The sequence below is a fragment of the Oncorhynchus keta genome, unplaced genomic scaffold, assembly GCF_023373465.1.
Source record: "Oncorhynchus keta strain PuntledgeMale-10-30-2019 unplaced genomic scaffold, Oket_V2 Un_contig_284_pilon_pilon, whole genome shotgun sequence".
NCBI lineage: Eukaryota > Metazoa > Chordata > Actinopteri > Salmoniformes > Salmonidae > Oncorhynchus > Oncorhynchus keta.
Genome location: NW_026286065.1, coordinates 16,680 through 42,099, shown reverse-complemented (window position 1 = coordinate 42,099; position 25,420 = coordinate 16,680). Strand labels below are relative to the sequence as shown.

At 45.6% G+C, this 25,420-nt stretch overlaps 1 protein-coding gene and 1 long non-coding RNA gene across 4 annotated transcripts in view; one reads left to right on the top strand and one right to left on the bottom strand.

The window, feature by feature from the left end:
* LOC118381655 (plexin-B2-like) overlaps positions 1-25,420 on the top strand; it is a gene marked incomplete at its 3' end in the record, with an annotated part of 185,802 nt that overhangs the window by 144,860 nt on the left and 15,522 nt on the right. Inside the window, 15 exon segments of the mRNA XM_052507059.1 lie at positions 612-746; positions 877-977; positions 3,437-3,563; positions 4,078-4,234; positions 4,476-4,587; positions 8,506-8,617; positions 9,477-9,578; positions 11,025-11,120; positions 12,054-12,141; positions 13,127-13,290; positions 16,329-16,477; positions 17,124-17,250; positions 22,508-22,644; positions 22,870-23,058; positions 24,378-24,486. Coding sequence (XP_052363019.1) covers positions 612-746; positions 877-977; positions 3,437-3,563; positions 4,078-4,234; positions 4,476-4,587; positions 8,506-8,617; positions 9,477-9,578; positions 11,025-11,120; positions 12,054-12,141; positions 13,127-13,290; positions 16,329-16,477; positions 17,124-17,250; positions 22,508-22,644; positions 22,870-23,058; positions 24,378-24,486 — 1,905 coding nt within the window.
* LOC127923133 (uncharacterized) lies at positions 5,268-6,104 on the bottom strand. 3 transcript variants are annotated; one of them, XR_008113474.1, is made up of 3 exons: positions 5,974-6,104; positions 5,494-5,673; positions 5,268-5,373 (listed from the first exon to the last, which is right to left on the bottom strand). It is a non-coding gene; the product is annotated as an uncharacterized LOC127923133 (long non-coding RNA). The 3 variants fall into 3 exon arrangements; XR_008113472.1 differs by lacking the exon at positions 5,974-6,104 and adding an exon at positions 5,794-5,941; XR_008113473.1 differs by lacking the exon at positions 5,974-6,104 and having other exon boundaries at positions 5,494-5,553; positions 5,614-5,934.

The following is a 25,420-nucleotide window of genomic DNA, read 5'->3' as shown; positions in this document are numbered from 1 at the left end:
TGACATCTAAAGCCTGAAGGGTTGCCTTCCATTATGTCAAATTGTGACTTGAGTTCAGTTAAATAGTTTACGTGACATTTTTCTTCAACTTTGCAAAAACAATTGCGTGGACCGCAATGTTTATTTCAAAAACTACAGCTGACCCTAACTGCAGATAATGGTTAAGTTACCATCTTCATAGAATGTGGTTGGTCTCACCTACCTTAGTTAAATGCACTGACTGTGATATGTGGTTGGTCTCACCTACCTTAGTTAAATGCACTGACTGTGATATGTGGTTGGTCTCACCTACCTTAGTTAAATGCACTGACTGTGATATGTGGTTGGTCTCACCTACCTTAGTTAAATGCACTGACTGTGATATGTGGTTGGTCTCACCTACCTTAGTTAAATACACTGACTGTGATATGTGGTTGGTCTCACCTACCGTAGTTAAATGCATTGACTACAAGTTGCTCTGCATAAGAGCGTCTGCTGAACAGAAACTCATCCTGCTGGAATGTTATTCAATAGGCTCCTCTGACTTGAATGTATTTTCCTTAATAGTTGACTAACGTCTTCTGCATCGACCCGGCCGCCTTCTCTGTCTTCTTTCTGCTCGTGTAACGTAGGTGTTGAAGCTGCACCTGTCGACCAGTCCAGAGGTGTACGGCCGCGCCCCTGGGGAGAACACCGGGGACAAGGTCAACAAGAACCTGCTGTTTGACACCAGCCTCACACACCTCTACATCACCACAGAGAAGAAGGTGAGCCGTGATCTTAACGTGGAACTTTATTCCACAGCGTAGATTTTCATCCGTGTGAGGCGTTCCATGCATTTAGGTTAGTATCATATCAAAGCCATGTTTGAATCAGCCGTTTTTGTTTTGCTCATAGATCACCAAGGTTCCAGTGCAGGCCTGCCACCTGAAGACAGACTGCCAGTCCTGTGTGGCACAGAAAGACCCCTACTGTGGCTGGTGTGTGCTGCAGGGCAAGTGAGTAGAGTCCCAGTTATAGCCAATGTTCCCTCTAAGCGGGGTGCAGCTCCTCTCGGGCTGCCGCGCAGAAGAAATACCAGAGAAGCACGAGATTCAACTTCACTCAACTTTCTAGACTTTTAGTTAACACTATCAACGTTTCCCTTTACTGTGGGAATTGTGATTGAATCCACGCTTTCAATGCAACATACCGAGGCAGAACGCACGGTGTCGGATTGTAGTACTCTACACAGACCGGTGCTCCTTAACCAATCAGAGCTGCATGTAGCCACATGTGGCACATTTGTTCATGTCCTTTGCTAGTTGGTGAGTTATTATCCCAGTTCTAGGTCATTTGTAGTCAACGATAGGGGACGATAGGGGAGGGATTGCTTCCTACAGGAGCACACAACCTGTACATTTCTAGCCATCTTTGAAAAGCCAGTCAGGTGATGGGATTTGTTTTTGTCTTAAAGGGGCCGTGTTGTATTTTGAGACAGGCTTGAATAAGCCAAGTAGCCAATAGGCAGAGGGTAGTGTAATTTGTCTGATACTCTGTAATAATGGTATGGGAATAATAATGCATTCTATTTAGAAAAGTGTTTTTTTGCATCAACACAACATTTTCAGTCCCCTCCTTGTCTGAAGGACAAGTGGATGAACAGGTTCATGTCAAGCCCTGCATGTTTTTTCAAAAGTCTCATGGAATGTAGACCTATATTGAACACCACACATTGGCTGCTACTGTAGGCTGAATGATAGAACAGCTATTTCCATGTTAAAATGTGTGATGTTCAATGAATGTTCTCCATGTTTTTGATGGTAGGCCACTGGTAGGCCTACATTATGATCAAATAGCCACAGTAGCCTACATAGTCACTGTTTAAAACTGTAACTTAAAGCGGGTACAGCCTCAGTGTTAACAGTAACGCGCGCTGGAAGTCAGCAGACTTGAAATTTGCTCAGTGACAATTCTTTGGGGGAACATTGGTTATAGCTGCAATATTTCCTGCTGCTCATTGATCTTTTCAATGAATAATACAATGTAACTTATAAATGTCTTATGAGCTTAGTACTGATTTATCCTGTTATAGATGGTCCAGGACTATTTTCTCTTTTGAGTTCCTATCAGTGAGGAACTGGGCCTGGATACAGGGACAGACTCCTGGTTAGCTGTAGTCTAGAGTCCTGGTTAGCTGTAGTCTAGAGTCCTGGTTAGCTGTAGTCTAGAGTCCTGGTTAGCTGTAGTCTAGAGTCCTGGTTAGCTGTAGTCTAGAGTCCTGGTTAGCTGTAGTCTAGAGTCCTGGTTCGCTGTAGTCTAGAGTCCTGGTTCGCTGTAGTCTAGAGTCCTGGTTAGCTGTAGTCTAGAGTCCTGGTTAGCTGTAGTCTAGAGTCCTGGTTCGCTGTAGTCTAGAGTCCTGGTTCGCTGTAGTCTAGAGTCCTGGTTCGCTGTAGTCTAGAGTCCTGGTTCGCTGTAGTCTAGAGTCCTGCTTCGCTGTAGTCTAGAGTCCTGCTTCGCTGTAGTCTAGAGTCCTGCTTCGCTGTAGTCTAGAGTCCTGCTTCGCTGTAGTCTAGAGTCCTGCTTCGCTGTAGTCTAGAGTCCTGCTTCGCTGTAGTCTAGAGTCCTGCTTCGCTGTAGTCTAGAGTCCTGCTTCGCTGTAGTCTAGAGTCCTGCTTCGCTGTAGTCTAGAGTCCTGGTTAGCTGTAGTCTAGAGTCCTGGTTAGCTGTAGTCCAGAGTCCTGGTTAGCTGTAGTCCAGAGTCCTGGTTAGCTGTAGTCCAGAGTCCTGGTTAGCTGTAGTCCAGAGTCCTGGTTAGCTGTAGTCCAGAGTCCTGGTTAGCTGTAGTCCAGAGTCCTTGTTAGCTGTAGTCCAGAGTCCTGGTTAGCTGTAGTCCAGAGTCCTGGTTAGCTGTAGTCCAGAGTCCTGGTTAGCTGTAGTCCAGAGTCCTGGTTAGCTGTAGTCCAGAGTCCTGGTTAGCTGTAGTCCAGAGTCCTGGTTAGCTGTAGTCCAGCGTCCTGGTTAGCTGTAGTCCAGCGTCCTGGTTAGCTGTAGTCCAGCGTCCTGGGTTAGCTGTAGTCCAGAGTCCTGGGTTAGCTGTAGTCCAGAGTCCTGGGTTAGCTGTAGTCCTGGGTTAGCTGTAGTCCTGGGTTAGCTGTAGTCCTGGGTTAGCTGTAGTCTAGATTCCTGGTTAGCTGTAGTCTGTAGTCCAGGGTTAGCTGTAGTCTGTAGTCCAGGGTTAGCTGTAGTCCAGGGTTAGCTGTAGTCCAGGGTTAGCTGTAGTCCAGGGTTAGCTGTAGTCCAGACTCCGGGTTAGCTGTAGTCCAGACTCCGGGTTAGCTGTAGTCCAGGGTTAGCTGTAGGCCAGGGTTAGCTGTAGGCCAGGGTTAGCTGTAGGCCAGGGTTAGCTGTAGGCCAGGGTTAGCTGTAGTCCAGGGTTAACTGTAGTCCAGGGTGTGACTGGTCTCTTCTCCTCCAGGTGTACCAGGAAGGGAGACTGTCCCAGGGCTGAGGATGACAACACGTGGCTGTGGAGCCCCAACCAGCAGTGTGTTCAGATCCAGGCCTTTAACCCACCCAACCTCAGCTGTAGGAAGACCGAGCAGGTACTGAGTGGTTGAGTGTACATGTCTACGCTCCCTGTCATTGGCAGCTGTCTTCTCCAGTGTGAAAGATCCCTCATCTGTTGTGCTGGGTTTGCTTAATTCAGAATTCATTCATCCTGAGTTTAACTCTAGTCAATTCCTTTAAGCTCTGCTCCCTACCAGTGCATTTCTCTCTCTCTCTCTCTCTCTCTCACACACACGCACGCACGCACGCACACACACACACACACAGACAGAAATTAGTTTTCTGGGTCAGTTCTGGATTAATGAACTGTGTACATTTTAAACTGTAGACCTGAATATCAGTAACTTCCTTTATTTCACTTCATTTCATCTCAATTCTCTCCAGAAACTTGAGTTTTTGTCACATAACCATTCCTGTGACTTGAAACATAATTGCATTTCCTCAATGGACCTCTTTGTATTCAAGAGGAAGTTTATTCTCTTGCTTCTCTCTCACTCTTGGTTTTTATCTCTCTCACTCCTCAAAAACCTCTGTTTTTCTCCTGGCCAGGTTGAAATCTACATCCCCTCCCTCCCCAAGATCGGCCCTTCTGACATTATCAAGTGCAGGTTTGGTTCGGACACTAGTGGAGCTGTGATGATGGACCAGAAGGTCATCTGTGCCCTCCCCGACCCTGTGAACATCCCCTCTACACCTGACAAGCAGGGTGAGTCCTCCTGAATACTGGTCCTAACCCCGGTCCTTAGCTCCTTGGGTGGTAGATGGGTTCTGTATACTGTTTTTAAGCCTGGAGATATCAGTCTGTTTATTTAACTAACTTGTCTTTGTCTTGCCAAACAAGGCAACGATGTGTTTTAGTCAGTACAGAACCAGTCAGGTGACCAGGCTAATATTTCCTCTCAGAGCAGTGGACTGTGGTAACTGACATTCTGTCGTATTGCGTTCAGACTTTGTGACAGTGCAGGTGAAGATCCTGGTCAACGACGCCATCGAGGTGACGACCAGCGAATACAAGTTCTACAACTGTGCCGCCACCGGCAGGAAGTCCAGGAACACGCCGTAAGTGTCGCCAGTAAAACCCTTATTGTGGTCACCAACCTTTTCTGAGGCAAGATCACTTTCCAAGCTGAGATCTACCACTCAGATATTCTTTAAAAACAGGACTTAATAATGTAAGCCTATACAACAGTAACCTAATAAAAACTGTTGTGTAGGAAGGAGGTTTGTGCAGTTGGTCTAATACATTATCACAACATATTAGCTTTATGCCTTCCTGACTATTGTCAGACCATGTTATATTTCAAAACTCGAGCTTTGGTAACAGAATAGATCAGTTGTATCATTTGCGAGGCTCAGCTGAGCATAAATTGAAATAATTATCTTTTTTATTTTACTGGACTGATGGTCAGTCTCAGCGGAGGGAGAGCGCAGCAGAGCATCCAGTCCCTGCTTTCTCCTTTCCTCCGGTGAGGCTGACCAATAGAGAGGGTCCACCTCTCATAGTCCCTGCTTTCTCCTTTCCTCCGGTGAGGCTGACCAATAGAGAGGGTCTACCTCTCATAGTCCCTGCTTTCTCCTTTCCTCCGGTGAGGCTGACCAATAGAGAGGGTCCACCTCTAGTCCCTGCTTTCTCCTTTCCTCCGGTGAGGCTGACCGATAGAGAGGGTCCACCTATCATAGTCCCTGCTTTCTCCTTTCCTCCGGTGAGGCTGACCAATAGAGAGGGTCCACCTCTAGTCCCTGCTTTCTCCTTTCCTCCGGTGAGGCTGACCGATAGAGAGGGTCCACCTCTAGTCCCTGCTTTCTCCTTTCCTCCGGTGAGGCTGACCGATAGAGAGGGTCCACCTCTCATAGTCCCTGCTTTCTCCTTTCCTCCGGTGAGGCTGACCAATAGAGAGGGTCCACCTCTCATAGTCCCTGCTTTCTCCTTTCCTCCGGTGAGGCTGACCAATAGAGAGGGTCCACCTCTCATAGTCCCTGCTTTCTCCTTTCCTCCGGTGAGGCTGACCGATAGAGAGGGTCCACCTCTCATAGTCCCTGCTTTCTCCTTTCCTCCGGTGAGGCTGACCAATAGAGAGGGTCCACCTCTCATAGTCCCTGCTTTCTCCTTTCCTCCGGTGAGGCTGACCGATAGAGAGGGTCCACCTCTCATAGTCCCTGCTTTCTCCTTTCCTCCGGTGAGGCTGACCAATAGAGAGGGTCCACCTCTCATAGTCCCTGCTTTCTCCTTTCCTCCGGTGAGGCTGACCAATAGAGAGGGTCCACCTCTCATAGTCCCTGCTTTCTCCTTTCCTCCGGTGAGGCTGACCGATAGAGAGGGTCCACCTCTCATAGTCCCTGCTTTCTCCTTTCCTCCGGTGAGGCTGACCGATAGAGAGGGTCCACCTCTCATAGTCCCTGCTTTCTCCTTTCCTCCGGTCAGGCTGACCGATAGAGAGGGTCCACCTCTCATAGTCCCTGCTTTCTCCTTTCCTCCGGTGAGGCTGACCGATAGAGAGGGTCCACCTCTCATAGTCCCTGCTTTCTCCTTTCCTCCGGTGAGGCTGACCGATAGAGAGGGTCCACCTCTCATAGTCCCTGCTTTCTCCTTTCCTCCGGTCAGGCTGACCGATAGAGAGGGTCCACCTCTCATAGTCCCTGCTTTCTCCTTTCCTCCGGTGAGGCTGACCGATAGAGAGGGTCCACCTCTCATAGTCCCTGCTTTCTCCTTTCCTCCGGTGAGACTGAAATAGAGAGGGGACACCGTCTTCCACCTGATGGCCAAACTCAAGTCGCACCACATTATTTCTGCCTCATGCTCCAATTCATGATGTTCCTATGAGCAGAACAGTGAAATATTCCTGGATATTGAAATAAACGTGACGAGCTGCTGATAATGAAACAGCAGGCCTGTTGATACACGGCTACTCAGCACGAGTGGAAGTAGGGAGACGCACATTTGTTTTGTAAAAGTGTTGCATAAAAACAGTGTTGACAGTACTGAATAAAAGCTTAAAGAACTCACTCATAAAAACAGTGTTGACAGTCCTGAATAAAAGCTTAAAGAACTCACTCATAAAAACAGTGTTGACAGTCCTGAATAAAAGCTTAAAGAACTCACTCATAAAAACAGTGTTGACAGTACTGAATAAAAGCTTAAAGAACTCACTCATAAAAACAGTGTTGACAGTACTGAATAAAAGCTTAAAGAACTCACTCATAAAAACAGTGTTGACAGTCCTGAATAAAAGCTTAAAGAACTCACTCATAAAAACAGTGTTGACAGTACTGAATAAAAGCTTAAAGAACTCACTCATAAAAACAGTGTTGACAGTCCTGAATAAAAGCTTAAAGAACTCACTCATAAAAACAGTGTTGACAGTCCTGAATAAAAGCTTAAAGAACTCACTCACTCATAAAAACAGTGTTGACAGTCCTGAATAAAAGCTTAAAGAACTCACTCATAAAAACAGTGTTGACAGTCCTGAATAAAAGCTTAAAGAACTCACTCATAAAAACAGTGTTGACAGTCCTGAATAAAAGCTTAAAGAACTCACTCATAAAAACAGTGTTGACAGTCCTGAATAAAAGCTTAAAGAACTCACTCATAAAAACAGTGTTGACAGTCCTGAATAAAAGCTTAAAGAACTCACTCATAAAAACAGTGTTGACAGTACTGAATAAAAGCTTAAAGAACTCACTCATAAAAACAGTGTTGACAGTCCTGAATAAAAGCTTAAAGAACTCACTCATAAAAACAGTGTTGACAGTCCTGAATAAAAGCTTAAAGAACTCACTCATAAAAACAGTGTTGACAGTCCTGAATAAAAGCTTAAAGAACTCACTCATAAAAACAGTGTTGACAGTACTGAATAAAAGCTTAAAGAACTCACTCATAAAAACAGTGTTGACAGTCCTGAATAAAGCTCACTCAAAAAACAGAACTCACTCATAAAAACAGTGTTGACAGTACTGAATAAAAGCTTAAAGAACTCACTCATAAAAACAGTGTTGACAGTACTGAATAAAAGCTTAAAGAACTCACTCATAAAAACAGTGTTGACAGTCCTGAATAAAAGCTTAAAGAACTCACTCATAAAAACAGTGTTGACAGTACTGAATAAAAGCTTAAAGAACTCACTCATAAAAACAGTGTTGACAGTACTGAATAAAAGCTTAAAGAACTCACTCATAAAAACAGTGTTGACAGTCCTGAATAAAAGCTTAAAGAACTCACTCATAAAAACAGTGTTGACAGTACTGAATAAAAGCTTAAAGAACTCACTCATAAAAACAGTGTTGACAGTCCTGAATAAAAGCTTAAAGAACTCACTCATAAAAACAGTGTTGACAGTCCTGAATAAAAGCTTAAAGAACTCACTCATAAAAACAGTGTTGACAGTACTGAATAAAAGCTTAAAGAACTCACTCATAAAAACAGTGTTGACAGTCCTGAATAAAAGCTTAAAGAACTCACTCATAAAAACAGTGTTGACAGTACTGAATAAAAGCTTAAAGAACTCACTCATAAAAACAGTGTTGACAGTCCTGAATAAAAGCTTAAAGAACTCACTCATAAAAACAGTGTTGACAGTCCTGAATAAAAGCTTAAAGAACTCACTCATAAAAACAGTGTTGACAGTCCTGAATAAAAGCTTAAAGAACTCACTCATAAAAACAGCAACTGTTTGCTGTATTCTTTGAGGGTCTTTCTCTGGTCGTGGAGTTTGTCCCTTCAGACAAATGAAATGGTTGGAACACTTTGCCTTCCCAGCAGAACTGTAAGACCAATAGGAGTGCAAGGTGATGGATTAGGAATGCCTTGAAGATGGACCCGTAGGTGACCACTGCTTTATGGAGACCACCCGTTAAGGACGCTTTTCTGACAGTTATTCTGTTCAGTCATTTTACACGGAACACCTTTGAGGATTTCTGTTTTCATTGGCTATATAAACTCTGACTCCTTGTCTCTTCCTTCTATTGGTTGATTGTCCCCAGGTGTATAGCATGTGTGACCAGTGAGTGGCAGTGCCAGTGGAATGCCCAGGACCACACCTGCAGTGACAGAGATGTCTCTGTAGATGGAGCTCACATCGTCAAAGCCCAACAAGTAGGAGGAAGCCCTGTCTCAGTGAACTACACAGTTTGGCTCAAACTCCTTTTGTCTTTCCACAACTCCTTGTGTCCTCTCTCCCCGCCTCCTCAAGAAGAAGGTCCAATACCTTTTGAGAAGCAGGCCAGAAGAGAGGACGTGAGGAAGTGAAGGAAGATTAATTGATAAAGAGCTATTGTCTCTTTTATTTATTTATTTATTTTATTTCACCTTTATTTAACCAGGTAGGCAAGTTGAGAACAAGCTCTCATTTACAATTGCGACCTGGCAATTGAGCCAGCTTGTATCTGTTACTGACTTTCTGGCTTATAGGTGGCAACTGGCAAGCTCTGCCTGTATGTCTGTCTGCCTGTATGTCTGTCTGCCTGTATGTCTGCCTGCCTGTATGTCTGCCTGCCTGCCTGCCTGTCTGCCTGCCTGCCTGTCTGCCTGCCTGTCTGCCTGCCTGTATGCCTGCCTGTCTGTCTGCCTGTATGTCTGCCTGTATGTCTGCCTGTATGTCTGCCTGTATGTCTGCCTGTATGTCTGTCTGCCTGTCTGTCTGCCTGTATGTTTGCCTGTATGTCTGCCTGCCTGTATGTCTGCCTGCCTGCCTGTATGTCTGCCTGTATGTCTGCCTGCCTGTATGTCTGTCTGCCTGTATGTCTGTCTGCCTGTATGTCTGCCTGCCTGCCTGCCTGCCTGCCTGCCTGCCTGCCTGCCTGCCTGCCTGCCTGCCTGCCTGCCTGTCTGCGTGTCTGTCTGCGTGTATGTCTGTCTGTCTGTCTCTCTGTCTGCCTGTGTGTATGTCTGTCTGTCTCTCTGTCTGTCTGTCTGTCTCTCTGATTAAACCAGCTACCTTCTGTTCTCCCTCCAGGCTGATAGCTGTCCTCAGTTTGAGAACCCAGACCCTCATCTCATCCCTGTAGGCTACCTCATCCCCATCAGCTTCCAAGGGAAGAACCTGGACATTTACAAGGTGAGATAGACACAGCTTTTAGACTTGCACCCCTAATTACACCATATTGCCTATACCGTGCACTACTTAGGGAATAGGGTGCCATTTGAGTGCACTACTTAGGGAATAGGGTGCCATTTGAGTGCACAATATAGGGAATAGGGTGCCATTTTGGTTTCACTGTAGGGAATAGGGTGCCATTTTGGGTTTACTGTAGGGACTAGGATGACATTTCAGACACCTATTTAGTCATCGTTTATCATTGATGATTAACTTGGCTGTTCCTCTTTTCTTCCTCATTCACTATTAGATCATGTACAGTGATGTTTATCTAATATGGTTTGTTGTGCCTGACAGCCTGACTGACTTCTACTCATTCTAATATACATGCTCTCTTGTCCTGTGTGTTTCTCTTGTCCTGTGTGTATCTCTTGTCCTGTGTGTATCTCTGTCCTGTGTGTGTCTCTGTCCTGTGTGTATCTCTGTCCTGTGTGTATCTCTGTCCTGTGTGTATCTCTGTCCTGTGTGTTTCTCTGTCCTGTGTGTATCTCTGTCCTGTGTGTATCTCTGTCCTGTGTGTATCTCTGTCCTGTGTGTATCTCTGTCCTGTGTGTGTCTCTGTCCTGTGTGTATCTCTGTCCTGTGTGTATCTCTGTCCTGTGTGTATCTCTGTCCTGTGTGTATCTCTGTCCTGTGTGTATCTCTGTCCTGTGTGTATCTCTGTCCTGTGTGTATCTCTGTCCTGTGTGTATCTCTGTCCTGTGTGTGTCTCTGTCCTGTGTGTGTCTCTGTCCTGTGTGTTTCTCTGTCCTGTGTGTTTCTCTGTCCTGTGTGTATCTCTGTCCTGTGTGTTTCTCTGTCCTGTGTGTATCTCTGTCCTGTGTGTATCTCTGTCCTGTGTGTATCTCTGTCCTGTGTGTATCTCTGTCCTGTGTGTATCTCTGTCCTGTGTGTATCTCTGTCCTGTGTGTGTCTCTGTCCTGTGTGTGTCTCTGTCCTGTGTGTATCTCTGTCCTGTGTGTATCTCTGTCCTGTGTGTGTCTCTTGTCCTGTGTGTATCTCTTGTCCTGTGTGTGTCTCTGTCCTGTGTGTATCTCTGTCCTGTGTGTATCTCTGTCCTGTGTATATCTCTGTCCTGTGTGTATCTCTGTCCTGTGTGTATCTCTGTCCTGTGTGTATCTCTGTCCTGTGTGTATCTCTGTCCTGTGTGTATCTCTGTCCTGTGTGTGTCTCTTGTCCTGTGTGTATCTCTTGTCCTGTGTGTGTCTCTGTCCTGTGTGTATCTCTGTCCTGTGTGTATCTCTTGTCCTGTGTGTATCTCTTGTCCTGTGTGTCTCTCTGTCCTGTGTGTATCTCTGTCCTGTGTGTATCTCTTGTCCTGTGTGTATCTCTTGTCCTGTGTGTATCTCTGTCCTGTGTGTATCTCTTGTCTGTCCTGTGTGGGTCTCTGTCTCTCTCTCTCTCCAGGATCACACATTTAAAATTGGCACGGAGCTCATGAAACACACGGAGGAAGAGTTCACCTTTAATGAGGGGTTAAAGTTCAACTTCAAGGGTTATGAGGTCAGTAATATCCACCTCTAGTTGAGACAACACAGGTTTTACATCCCAGCGCCCCACATGAGCAGTACAAGTCTTTTCTCTCAGTCCCAAAGACATTCACCTCCAGCCAGTACTCTAACTCTCTCTGTCTCTCCACCCATCTGTTTTCATACTGTGTTTGAGAGGCTGCCAGTATGGAGTTAAAAGCTGTGTTGTGTGTGGATTGTGTGTACATGCGTGCATGTCAGTGTTTTTGTTAGGAAAATGTGGTGCTGGATATTTGACAGGAAGTATTATAATTTAAGACGTTTGAGAAGTTTACCGGACCCATATGCATTGGGTGGTTAGGGTTAGGTAACCTCATTAGGGCGTCCACCCATGGTGCTCAGAATGACAGAAATAACATTTACATTAAGGTAATTCATCGTAACAGAACATGCAACGATGCTCACGGTGAAGATGATAGAATAACTGTCCACGCCGACATCTCCTCAGACAACAAGACGAGTAAAGAACAGCAGAATCACCAGCCTGTCAATCTAATATCCCCCACAATAGAACAGTTGACCTATTGGTCAACTTGTGATTCTGTGCAAGAAAGAAATAGCCTATTCCAAACAGACTCTGGGTCAGATTTTTAATTGTCCAAAAGCCAGCTATAACCAGCTAACAGAAACCCTGGTGTGTGTGTGTGTGTGTGTGTGTGTGTGTGTGTGTGTGTGTGTGTGTGTGTGTGTGTGTGTGTGTGTGTGTGTGTGTGTGTGTGTGTGTGTGTGTGTGTGTGTGTGTGTGTGTGTGTGTGTGTGTGTGTGTGTGTGTGTGTGTGTGTGTGTGGGTGTGGTGGGGGGGTCCTGTGTGAGTGAGAAAAAGATCCAGAAAGTGTGTTTTGACATGTCTCTGTCCCTCAGTAACTCAGATGTCAGTTTTCTCTGTTGTGTATATCCTGTGTGTTAGTTTGCCTACGACAAGGAGCAGGAGGTCAATGTGTCCTTCCACATCAAAGACCGAGACACAGAGAAGGAGATTGACAGCACTCTGACTGGTGAGTCAGACCGTCTGACACACTGGGGTTGATGCAGCGCTGCTGTTCAATGCACTGTTCAAACAACTGTTGATCCATTTCAACTCTTCCACCTTAATGGACCTGCGTTGGATAACCCCAGTATTGGACATGTTTAATATTCAGCCATTATTATTGTATTATTATTATTCATACATTGGGACAAAGTTCAAGCTTATTTGAATAAGATGTGAACCCTGTACAGGCTGGTGGGTTATTGGTATGGAGTTGTTGTTTGATCCCTTTCCCCTTCTCTCAACCCCCTCCTCCTCTCTCCCATTCTACCCTCTTCTCTCTATCATCCACCTCTCCCCTCTCTTCTCTACCTACTCTCCCCTCTCTCCATTCTACCCTCTCTCCTCCCTCCTCCTCTCTCCCATTCTACCCTCCCCCCTCTCCCATTCTCCCTCTCCTCTCACTCTATCCTCCACCTCTCCCCTGCTCTTCTCTACCTACTCTCCCTCTCTCTCCATTCTACCCTCTTCTCTCTCCCTTCCTCCTCTCTCCATTCTACCCTCTCCTCTCTCTCCTCTCTCTATCATCCACCTCTCCCCTGCTCTTCTCTACCTACTCTCCCTCTCTCTCCATTCTACCCTCTTCTCTCTCCCTTCCTCCTCTCTTCCATTCTGCCTCCTCTCTCTCCTCTCACTCTATCCTCCACCTCTCCCCTGCTCTTCTCTACCTACTCTCCCTCCTCCTCTCTCCCATTCTACCCTCCCCCCTCTCCCATTCTACACTCTCCTCTCACTCTATCCTCCACCTCTCCCCTGCTCTTCTCTACCTACTCTCCCTCCTCCTCTCTCCATTCTACCCTCTTCACTCTCCCCCTCCTCCTCTCTCCCATTCTACCTTCTCCTCTTTCTCTATCCTCCTCCTCTCCCCTTCCTCTCTCCTTTTCTTCCATCTCCTCTCTCTCCTCTCACTCTATCCTCTTTCTCTCCCTCTTCCTCTCCTCTCCATCTCTTAGTGGTGTTGTATAACTGTTCTCTGGGTCGTGAGGACTGCAGCCTGTGTAAGAATGCTGACCCCAAATACAGCTGTGTGTGGTGTGCCAACATGAGGTCCTGTGTGTACAGAGAATTGTGCCGGTCCCAAGAACCAGCTCAGTGCCCCAACCCCAAGATCACTGAGGTGAGAACAGTCTCTGATTATCACTAGAGGTGTTCTCCTCTGTCTGGTGCACTCTTCCTTCCTGTCTTCTTCCCTTTAGCGGTCACTGTCTTACTCTTCTCTTACACATGCTGTCCTCCTCAACTTTCCCATGTTCAATTTGGTTTAAATAATGCAAAAACAAAGTGTTGGAGAAGAAAGTAAAAGTGCAATATGTGCCATGTAAGAAAGCTAACGTTTCAGTTCCTTGCTCAGAACATGAGAACATATGAAAGCTGGTGGTTCCTTTTAACATGAATCTTCAATATTCCCAGGTAAGAAGATTTAGGTTGTAGTTATTATAGGACTATTTCCCTCTATACCATTTGTATTTCATATACCTTTGACTATTGCATGTTCTTATAGGCACTTTAGTATTGCCAGCCTAATCTCGGGAATTGATAAGCTTGTTATTATTATTATATTATATAAACAGAGCAATGCTTGAAGCATTGTGAAGAGCTGCTGGCAACCACAGGAAAGGGCTGTTTGAATGAATGCCTACAAGCCTGCTGCTGCCTACCACCACTCAGTCAGACTGCTCTATCCAATATCAAATCATAGACTTAACATAATAACACACAGAAATACGAGTCTTATGGCATTAATATGGTCAAATCCGGAAACAATCATTTAAAAAACAAAACGTTTATTTTTTCAATGAAATACGAAACCGTTCCGTATTTTATCAAATGCGCTACCCTTTGTCTAAATATTGCAGTTTCATTGCACAACCTTCAATGTTAAATCATAATTATGTAAAATTCTGGCAAATAATTACGGTCTTTGTTATTGAAGAAATGGTCTCGACACAATTCACAACGAGCTAGGCGGCCCAAACGGCTGCATATACCCTTGCACAGAACGTAAGAGAAGTGACACAATTTCCCTAGTTAAAATAAATTCATGTAAGCAGGCAATATTAACTAAATATGCATGTTTAAAAAATGTACTTCTGTATTGATTTTAAGAAAGGCATTGATGTTCATGGTTAGATACATTGGTGCAACGACAGTGCTTTTTTCGCGAATACGCTTGTTAAATCACCCGTTTGGCGAAGTAGGCTATGATTTGATAATAAATTAACAGGCACCGCATCGATTATATGCAATGCAGGACAAGCTAGATAAACTAGTAATATCATCAACCATGTGTAGTTAACTAGTGATTATGTTAAGATTTATGTTTTTTTATAAAATAATTTTAATGCTAGCTAGCAACTTACCATGGCTCCTTGCTGCACTCGCATAACAGGTGGTCAGTCTGCCACGCAGTCTCCTCGTGGAGTGCAATGTAATCGGCCATGATCGGTGTTCAAAATGCCGATTACCGATTGTAATAACTTGAAATCGGCCATGCCGATTAATCAGTCGACCCCTACACTGAACTACTACTGTAACGACTGTTCACTACTATATACACACTGAACTACTACTGTAACGACTGTTCTACTATATACACACTGAACTACTACTGTAACGACTGTTCTACTATATACACACTGAACTACTACTGTAACGACTGTTCTACTATATACACACTGAACTACTACTGTAACGACTGTTCTACTATATACACACTGAACTACTACTGTAACGACTGTTCTACTATATACACCCTGAACTACTACTGTAACGACTGTTCTACTATATACACACTGAAATACTACTGTAACAACTGTTCTACTATATACACACTGAACTACTACTGTAACGACTGTTCTACTATATACACACTGAACTACTACTGTAACGACTGTTCTACTATATACACACTGAACTACTACTGTAACGACTGTTCTACTATATACACACTGAACTACTACTGTAACGACTGTTCTACTATATACACACTGAACTACTACTGTAACGACTGTTCTACTATATACACACTGAACTACTACTACTGTTCTACTATATACACACTGAACTACTACTGTAACGACTGTTCACTACTATATACACACTGAACTACTACTGTAACGACTGTTCTACTATATACACACTGAACTACTACTGTAACGACTGTTCTACTATATACACCTGAACTACTACTGTAACGACTGTTCTACTATATACACACTGAACTACTACTGTAACGACTGTTCACTACTATATACACACTGAACTACTACTGTAACGACTGTTCTACTATATACACACTGAACTACTACTGTAACAACTGTTCTTCTATATACACACTGAACTACTACTGTAACGACTGTTCTACTATATACACACTGAACTACTACTGTAACGACTGTTCTACTATATACACACTGAACTACTACTGTAACGACTGTTCTACTATATACACACTGAACTACTACTGTAACGACTGTTCTACTATATACACACTGAAATACTACTGTAACGACTGTTCTACTATATACACCCTGAACTACTACTGTAACAACTGTTCTACTATATACACACTGAACTACTACTGTAACAACTGTTCTACTATATACACACTGAACTACTACTGTAACGACTGTTCTACTATATACACACTGAACTACTACTGTAACGACTGTTCTACTATATACACCCTGAACTACTACTGTAACAACTGTTCTACTATATACACACTGAACTACTACTGTAACGACTGTTCTACTATATACACACTGAACTACTACTGTAACGACTGTTCTACTATATACACACTGAAATACTACTGTAACGACTGTTCTACTATATACACACTGAACTACTACTGTAACGACTGTTCTACTATATACACACTGAACTACTACTGTAACGACTGTTCTACTATATACACACTGAACTACTACTGTAACGACTGTTCTACTATATACACACTGAACTACTACTGTAACGACTGTTCTACTATATACACCCTGATCTACTACTGTAACGACTGTTCTACTATATACACACTGAACTACTACTGTAACGACTGTTCTACTATATACACACTGATGGCACTGACCATTATATTCTATATTAATCTACCACACTCATCTAAATCATCCTCTCTCTCTCTCTTCCCCACAGATCATCCCTCGTTTCGGGCCTCTGAACGGTGGGATAGTGGTGACCATTAAAGGGTCTAACCTGGGCATAAAGAAGGAGGACATTAAGAAGGTGACGGTGGCTGGAGTGGACTGTGTTCACCAGGGGGACAGATACTCTGTCTCCACCAGGTATAGTGATAGGGGGGGTAAATGAATAATCACAGCTGTTGTCCAGGAGTTTCATCCCGTTGTCAAGATCAGTGGTTTCAAGTTTGTTTCCGTCCATTTTTGACAAGTTGACAAGATTGTGCAGAGCTGTCAAGGCAAAGGGTGGCGACTTTTTAACAATCTCAAATATAACATGTATTTTGATTAACACATGTTTTGGTTCCTACGTGAATCCATCCATTCATCCATCCACTTTCATAGTTTGGATGTCTTCACTATAATTCTACACTGTAGAAAATAATAAATAAAGAAAAACCCTTGAATGAGTACAGTAGGTGTCCAAACTATTGACTTCTACTGTACGTCTTTTCAACTTTAATTCACAACCGAAAATGAACCCGATTTAAACGTCTAGAAAATACATATTTTAGATGTCTTTTCAACATCATTTTGCTTACTGGGACTATTCTCGGTTTGTGAAGGGGGGGTAGCATTTTTGGTCTCGACAGAACGGCAAGGACCGGCCCTGCCTGTAATGGACTTTTATGTCCAGCGAATAACATATTTAATTAAAGACAACATTTGGATGTACAGTATGTCTGCTTGTGTGTGTGTGGTGGAGAAACCGGGCCTTTGTCTTACTCCAGCTGTTCTGTGTCTTCTCCAGTGTTGTGTGTGAGATCGGTCCGGTCCGGTCTTCAGTGGACCACCCAGGTCCCATCAACCAGGGGGTAGTGGAGGTGGAGGTGGAGGGGGGCAGGAGAGGACGTTCAGAGGTCCTCTTCACCTACAGGGTACGTTTCATACGGCTACAGGGTCATTCTTTACCCCAACATGAATCCTAACTGTTGTAAGAGTCACACTGTGCAGGAGTGATCTGATGTTTCATACTGTACATGGCTCTTAGTGTGGTTAAAGCTCTGCTCAGTGCTCATACAGCCACTATGTTAGTCTCTCTCTGCTGGTTTTACATCTCCACGTTCATCAATGTATTTAGTTCTTAGGAGATGCTCTTAGAATTCAGAATAGCATCTGTTGAAAGGAAACAGAATTTAACGGGGGAATTTAACAAGTATAATGATTGACTCAAAACCACATCTATAATGGGAGCCAATTTCACTTCATGGTAAATATTTACACTAATTTATTTTGGGGTTCGTATTTTCTTGTTTGTTTGTTTCTGCCAAAATAACAATGTCCCCATGAGAATGTACTGAGCTACTTATCCTTCTTATAGATTTGATCAAAGCTTCAGATTTTCTAGGGAACATAACATTCTTTTGCTCTCTCTCGCTCTCGTTTGCTCTCTGGCTCTCGTTTGCTCTCTCTCGCTCTCGTTTGCGCTCTCTCGCTCTCGTTTGCTCTCTCGCTCTCGTTTGCTCTCTCTCGCTCTCGTTTGCGCTCTCGCTCTCGTTTGCTCTCTCGCTCTCGTTTGCTCTCTCGCTCTCGTTTGCTCTCTCGCTCTCGTTTGCTCTCTCTCGCTCTCGTTTGCTCTCTCGCTCTCGTTTGCTCTCTCGCTCTCGTTTGCTCTCTCTCGCTCTCGTTTGCTCTCTCTGGCTCTCGTTTGCGCTCTCTCTCTCGTTTGCTCTGGCTCTCGCTTGCTCTCGTTTGCTCTCTGGCTCTCGTTTGCTCTCTTTCGCTCTCGTTTGCTCTCTCGCTCTCGTTTGCTCTCTGGCTCTCGTTTGCTCTCTCGCTCTCGTTTGCTCTCTCTCGCTCTCGTTTGCTCTCTCGCTCTCGTTTGCTCTCTCGCTCTCGTTTGCTCTCTGGCTCTCGTTTGCTCTCTCTCGCTCTCGTTTGCTCTCTCTCGCTCTCGTTTGCTCTCTCGCTCTCGTTTGCTCTCTCGCTCTCGTTTGCTCTCTCGCTCTCGTTTGCTCTCTGGCTCTCGTTTGCTCTCTGGCTCTCGTTTGCTCTCTCGCTCTCGTTTGCTCTCTCGCTCTCGTTTGCTCTCTCTCTCGTTTGCTCTCTCTCGCTCTCGTTTGCTCTCTCTCGCTCTCGTTTGCTCTCTCTCGCTCTCGTTTGCTCTCTCTCGCTCTCGTTTGCTCTCTCTCGCTCTCGTTTGCTCTCTCTCGCTCTCGTTTGCTCTCTCTCGCTCTCGTTTGCTCTCTCTCGCTCTCGTTTGCTCTCTCTCGCTCTCGTTTGCTCTCTCTCGCTCTCTTTGCTCTCGTTTGCTCTCTCGCTCTCGTTTGCTCTCTCTCGCTCTCGTTTGCTCTCTCGCTCTCGTTTGCTCTCTCTCGCTCTCGTTTGCTCTCTCTCGCTCTCGTTTGCTCTCTCTCGCTCTCGTTTGCTCTCTCTCGCTCTCGTTTGCTCTCTCTGGCTCTCGTTTGCTCTCTCTCGCTCTCGTTTGCTCTCTCTCGCTCTCGTTTGCTCTCTTTGCTCTCTCTCGCTCTCGTTTGCTCTCTCTCGCTCTCGTTTGCTCTCTCGCTCTCGTTTGCTCTCTCTCGCTCTCGTTTGCTCTCTCTCGCTCTCGTTTGCTCTCTGGCTCTCGTTTGCTCTCTCGCTCTCGTTTGCTCTCTCGCTCTCGTTTGCTCTCTCGCTCTCGTTTGCTCTCTCGCTCTCGTTTGCTCTCTCGCTCTCGTTTGCTCTCTCTCTGTCTGTCTCTTCGTCGTTTTAAGTTGGTCTGCTCCAGATCTGGCTGTCTACCCGCAACACTTAGTACTGTATTTTCTCATCAAACAGTACTAAGTGATGTTCAGTAGCTGTGTTGTGGTGCTAAAGTACTAAGTGGTGTTCAGTAGCTGTGTTGTGGTGTTCAGTAGTTGTGTTGTGGTGATAAATTACTAACTGTTGTTCAGTAGCTGTGTTGTGGTGTTCAGTAGCTGTGTTGTGGTGATAAAGTACTAAGTGGTGTTCAGTAGCTGTGTTGTGGTATTCAGAAGCTGTGTTGTGGTGATAAAGTGGTGTTCAGTAGCTGTGTTGTGGTGTTCAGTAGTTGTGTTGTGGTGATAAAATACTAAGTGGTGTTCAGTAGCTGTGTTGTGGTGATAAAGTACTAAGTGGTGTTCAGTAGCTGTGTTGTGGTGATAAAGTGGTGTTCAGTAGCTGTGTTGTGGTGATAAAGTGGTGTTCAGTAGCTGTTGTGGCGATAAAGTACTAAGTGGTGTTCAGTAGCTGTGTTGTGGTGATAAAGTACTAAGTGGTGTTCAGTAGCTGTGTTATGGTGATAAAGTACTAAGTGGTGTTCAGTAGCTGTGTTGTGGTATTCAGTAGCTGTGTTGTGGTGATAAAGTACTAAGTGGTGTTCAGTAGCTGCGTTGTGGCGATAAAGTACTAAGTGGTGTTCAGTAGCTGTGTTGTGGTGTTCAGTAGCTGTGTTATGGTGATAAAGTACTAAGTGGTGTTCAGTAGCTGTGTTATGGTGATAAAGTACTAAGTGGTGTTCAGTAGCTGTGTTATGGTGATAAAGTACTAAGTGGTGTTCAGTAGTTGTGTTGTGGTGATAAAGTACTAAGTGGTGTTCAGTAGCTGTGTTGTGGTGTTCAGTAGCTGTGTTATGGTGATAAAGTACTAAGTGGTGTTCAGTAGTTGTGTTGTGGTGATAAAGTACTAAGTGGTGTTCAGTAGCTGTGTTGTGGTGTTCAGTAGCTGTGTTGTGGTGATAAAGTACTAAGTGGTGTTCAGTAGCTGCGTTGTGGCGATAAAGTACTAAGTGGTGTTCAGTAGCTGTGTTGTGGTGATAAACCAGTACTAAGTGGTGTTCAGTAGCTGTGTTATGGTGATAAAGTACTAGTGGTGTTCAGTAGCTGTGTTGTGGTATTCAGTAGCTGTGTTGTGGTGATAAAGTACTAAATGGTGTTCTAGCTGCGTGAACAGGCATAAAGTACTAAGTGGTGTCAGTAGCTGTGTTGTGGTGATAAAGTACTAGAATTTGTTCAGTAGCTGTGTTGTGGTGTTCAGTAGCTGTGTTATGGTGATAAAGTACTAAGTGGTGTTCAGTAGCTGCGTTGTGGTGATAAAGTGGTGTTCAGTAGCTGTGTTGTGGTGATAAAGTACTAAGTGGTGTTCAGTAGCTGTGTTATGGTGATAAAGTACTAAGTGGTGTTCAGTAGCTGTGTTATGGTGGTACTAAGTGGTGTTCAGTAGTTGTGTTGTGGTGATAAAGTGGTGTTCAGTAGCTGTGTTGTGGTGTTCAGTAGTTGTGTTGTGGTGATAAAGTACTAAGTGGTGTTCAGTAGGTGTGTTGTGGTGATAAAGTACTCTGGTGTTCAGTAGTGTGTTGTGGTGATAAAGTACTAGTGGTGTTCAGTAGCTGCGTTGTGGTGATAAAGTGGTGTTCAGTAGCTGTGTTGTGGTGATAAAGTACTAAGTGGTGTTCAGTAGCTGTGTTGTGGTATTCAGAAGCTGTGTTGTGGTGATAAAGTGGTGTTCAGTAGCTGTGTTGTGGTGTTCAGTAGTTATGTTGTGGTGATAAAATACTAAGTGGTGTTCAGTAGCTGTGTTGTGGTGATAAAGTGGTGTTCAGTAGCTGTGTTGTGGTGATAAAGTACTAAGTGGTGTTCAGTAGCTGTGTTGTGGTGATAAAGTACTAAGTGGTGTTCAGTAGCTGTGTTGTGGTGATAAAGTACTAAGTGGTGTTCAGTAGCTGCGTTGTGGTGATAATATACTAAGTGGTGTTAGGTAGCTGTGTTGTGGTGATAAACCAGTGAAGGGGAATGGGACGTGACATGAGGGGCGGCAGGGTAGCCTAGTGGTTAGAGCATTGGACTAGTAACCGAAAGGTTGCAAGTTGAAATCCCCGAGCTGATAAGGTACAAAATCTGTCGTTCTGCCCCTGAACAGGCAGTTAACCCACTGTTCCTAGGCCGTCATTGAAAATAAGAATTTGTTCTTAACTGACTTGCCTAGTAAAATAAAGGTTAAATAAATAAAAAACTAACTGGTGGTCCCAGTGGGCTCTGGGTTGTTGGACAGTGGGCTCTGGGTTGTTGGACAGTGGGCTCTGGGTTGTTAGACAGTGGGCTCTGGGTTGTTCGACAGTGGGCTCTGGGTTGTTGGACAGTGGGCTCTGGGTTGTTGGACAGTGGGCTCTGGGTTGTTGGACAGTGGGCTCTGGGTTGTTGGACAGTGGGCTCTGGGGTGGGCTCTGGGTTGTTGGACAGTGGGCTCTGGGTTTGGACTTGGGCTCTGGGTTGTTGGACAGTGGGCTCTGGGTTGTTGGACAGTGGGCTCTGGGTTGTTGACAGTGGGCTCTGGGTTGTTGGACAGTGGGCTCTGGGTTGTTGGACAGTGGGCTCTGGGTTGTTGGACAGTGGGCTCTGGGTTGTTGGACAGGGGCTCTGGGTTGTTGGACAGTGGGCTCTGGGTTGTTGGACAGTGGGCTCTGGGTTGTTGGACAGTGGGCTCTGGGTTGGGACAGTGGGCTCTGGGTTGTTGGACTCTGGGTTGTTGGACAGTGGGCTCTGGGTTGTTGGACAGTGGGCTCTGGGTTGTTGGACAGTGGGCTCTGGGTTGTTGGACAGTGGGCTCTGGGTTGTTGGACAGTGGGCTCTGGGTTGTTGGACAGTGGGCTCTGGGTTGTTGGACAGTGGGCTCTGGGTTGTTGGACAGTGGGCTCTGGGTTGTTGGACAGTGGGCTCTGGGTTGTTGGACAGTGGGCTCTGGGTTGTTGGACAGTGGGCTCTGGGTTGTTGGACAGTGGGCTCTGGGTTGTTGGACAGTGGGCTCTGGGTTGTTGGACGGGTTGTTGGACAGTGGGCTCTGGGTTGTTGGACAGTTCTGGGTTGGACAGTGGGCTCTGGGTTGTTGGACAGTGGGCTCTGGGTTGTTGGACAGTGGGCTCTGGGTTGTTGGACAGTGGGCTCTGGGTTGTTGGACAGTGGGCTCTGGGTTGTTGGACAGTGGGCTCTGGGTTGTTGGACAGTGGGCTCTGGGTTGTTGGACAGTGGGCTCTGGGTTGTTAACTGTAAAACACTTTGGATGAAAACATCTGCTAAATAACCATATAGAATGTTAGAAGGTCAGGAGAGGAGTTTTTCCTTGTCAGGTCATGCAGTCAAGAAAACATCCATAAGTATGTTACAATATCACTGATGTCTCATCTCTTATCCCCTCCAGGACCCCATCCCTGAGAAAGTTTCCCCCCTGAAGGGCCCTGTGGCCGGGGGAACAGTCATCACCATCTCTGGGAAACACCTGGATACGGCAAACAAGAATGATGTCATTGTCACCGTGGGGGGAACGCCCTGTGAAGTGTAAGGATGATCATACTCGTCTTCCAACCCCTGCAGGTTGCTGTCTGGACAGGTTGCCTGAGTCATGTCCTATTCACTTCTTCTCTCAAGGCCGATCTCTGAAATATATTAGCCATACAGTAAATGTGTTTGACTTGTTCCTTTGAGATGACCTTCTCTCCCCTCAACACTACGACCCCTGTTTGACCTTTCCCATGATGCTCTCTGTCCCCGTTTCTCCCTCAGGTTGTCGTTTGGCAGTGAGATCACCTGTAAGACAGGTGTATACAAGGGACAAAAGGTTCCATTGGAGTCTCTGAGAGTCTCTGTGAAGTATGGGAAGAGCACCACCAAGGACGTCCCCGTCACCTTCAACTTCCAGTACTCCGAGAACCCCAAACTCACGGACTACAGCCCCAAGACCAGCTTCGTATGGTGAGTGGAGTCCACAGTGCCCCAGAGAGGGTGGAAGTCAAAGCGCCTCTTTAAGCCAAGCTTGAGTTGAATGCAAAACACTTTTAAGCGGATAATTAAATGGCCGTTTCTTATTGGACACATTCAGGTCGTGTCTCCCTCTTTCAAAACGTTTCAAGAGGTTTCTCCTGTGTTGTGCTTCCTAACATGACCCTGATATATGGTGTCGTCGTCTAGTGTTTCAGTGGAGGCAGGAGGATTACATGTTAGTCATTTAGCAGACGTTCTTATCCAGAGCCGCATAGTTAGTGCCGTCATCTTGAGATGGCTAGGTGGGACAACCCCATGGGGCGGCAGGTAGCCTAGTGGTTAGAGCGTTGGACAGGTAACCGGGAGGTTGCAAGATTGTATCCGCGAGCTGACAAGGTACAAATCTGTCACTCTGCCCCTGAACAAGGCAGTTAACCCACTGTTCCTAGGTCGTCATTGAAAATGAGAATTTGTTCTTAACTGACTTGCCTGGTTAAATAAAAATGAATCAGTCATAGTACTGGAAGGACATGTTTCATCTGTCTATATCTTCAAAGTCCCAGCTAGTAAGAGAGAAAAGAGTCAAGTGCGAGTGTTGGTTCACAAAATATGTTTTCAGAAGACGGACAGGGACTCTGCTGTCATAGCTTCAGGGGGAAGCTGGTTCCACCATTGGGGTGCCAGGACAGAGAAGAGGTTGGACTGGGCTGAGCTGGAGCTGCCCTCCCGTAGGGGTAGGAGAGGCAAGAGACCAGAGGTGGCAGAACAGAGTACTATGGTTGGGATGTAGGGTTTGAACATAGCCTGAAGGTAGGGAGGGTGAGGTCATCTTGCTGCTCCGTAGGTAAGTACCAAGGGTCTTGTGGTGGATTCAGCTTTGACTGGAAACCAGTGCAGTGTGTGGAGGAGCGGGCTGACATAGGAGAAGTTAGGAAGGTTGAACATCAGGGGGCTGACATGGGAGAAGTTAGGGAGGTTGAACATCAGGGGGCTGACATGGGAGAAGTTAGGGAGGTTGAACATCAGGGGGCTGACATGGGAGAAGTTAGGGAGGTTGAACATCAGGGGGCTGACATGGGAGAAGTTAGGAAGGTTGAACATCAGGGGGCTGACATGGGAGAAGTTAGGGAGGTTGAACATCAGGGGGCTGACATGGGAGAAGTTAGGAAGGTTGAACATCAGGGGGCTGCAGCGTTCTGCTGAGTTGCACAGGTTTGATGGCACAGGCAGGGAGCTCAGCCAACAGAGAGTTGCTGTAGGATCGTGTGTGTTGTATTGAGAGCTGACGTGTGTGTTGTCTGGTGTTTCAGTGGAGGCAGGAGGATCGTGTGTGTGGGCAGTGGTTTTGACCTCATCCAGAGAGCCACCATGAATGTGCTGCCCTCTGCTGATGACTTCCCTCAGTCCCCTCCTGTTGAGGTCAGTACACACTACTCACTACTATTACAATACACCTAATGTTATCATTCTAGAGTCCCCTCCCATTGAGGTTAGTATACCATTCCACAAGTTCTTGTGTATTCTAGTACTCTAGCTGTGGTATTATCCGTGGCAGGTAGCTAGCATGTCCTAGTGTACAGTACTCTAGCTGTGGTATTATCCGTGGCAGGTAGCTAGCATGTCCTAGTGTACAGTACTTCAGCTGTGGTATTATTCGTGGCAGGTAGCTAGCATGTCCTAGTGTACAGTACTCTAGCTGTGGTATTATCTGTGGCAGGTAGCTTGCATGTCCTAGTGTACAGTACTCTAGCTGTGGTATTATCCGTGGCAGGTAGCTAGCATGTCCTAGTGTACAGTACTCTAGCTGTGGTATTATCTAGTGTACAGTACTCTAGCTGTGGTATTATCCGTGGCAGGTAGCTAGCATGTCCTAGTGTACAGTACTCTAGCTGTGGTATTATCCGTGGCAGGTAGCTAGCATGTCCTAGTGTACAGTACTCTAGCTGTGGTATTATCCGTGGCAGGTAGCTAGCATGTCCTAGTGTACAGTACTCTAGCTGTGGTATTATCTGTGGCAGGTAGCTAGCATGTCCTAGTGTACAGTACTCTAGCTGTGGTATTATCTGTGGCAGGTAGCTAGCATGTCCTAGTGTACAGTACTCTAGCTGTGGTATTATCCGTGGCAGGTAGCTAGCATGTCCTAGTGTACAGTACTCTAGCTGTGGTATTATCCGTGGCAGGTAGCTAGCATGTCCTAGTGTACAGTACTCTAGCTGTGGTATTATCCGTGGCAGGTAGCTAGCATGTCCTAGTGTACAGTACTCTAGCTGTGGTATTATCTGTGGCAGGTAGCTTGCATGTCCTAGTGTACAGTACTCTAGCTGTGGTATTATCCGTGGCAGGTAGCTAGCAT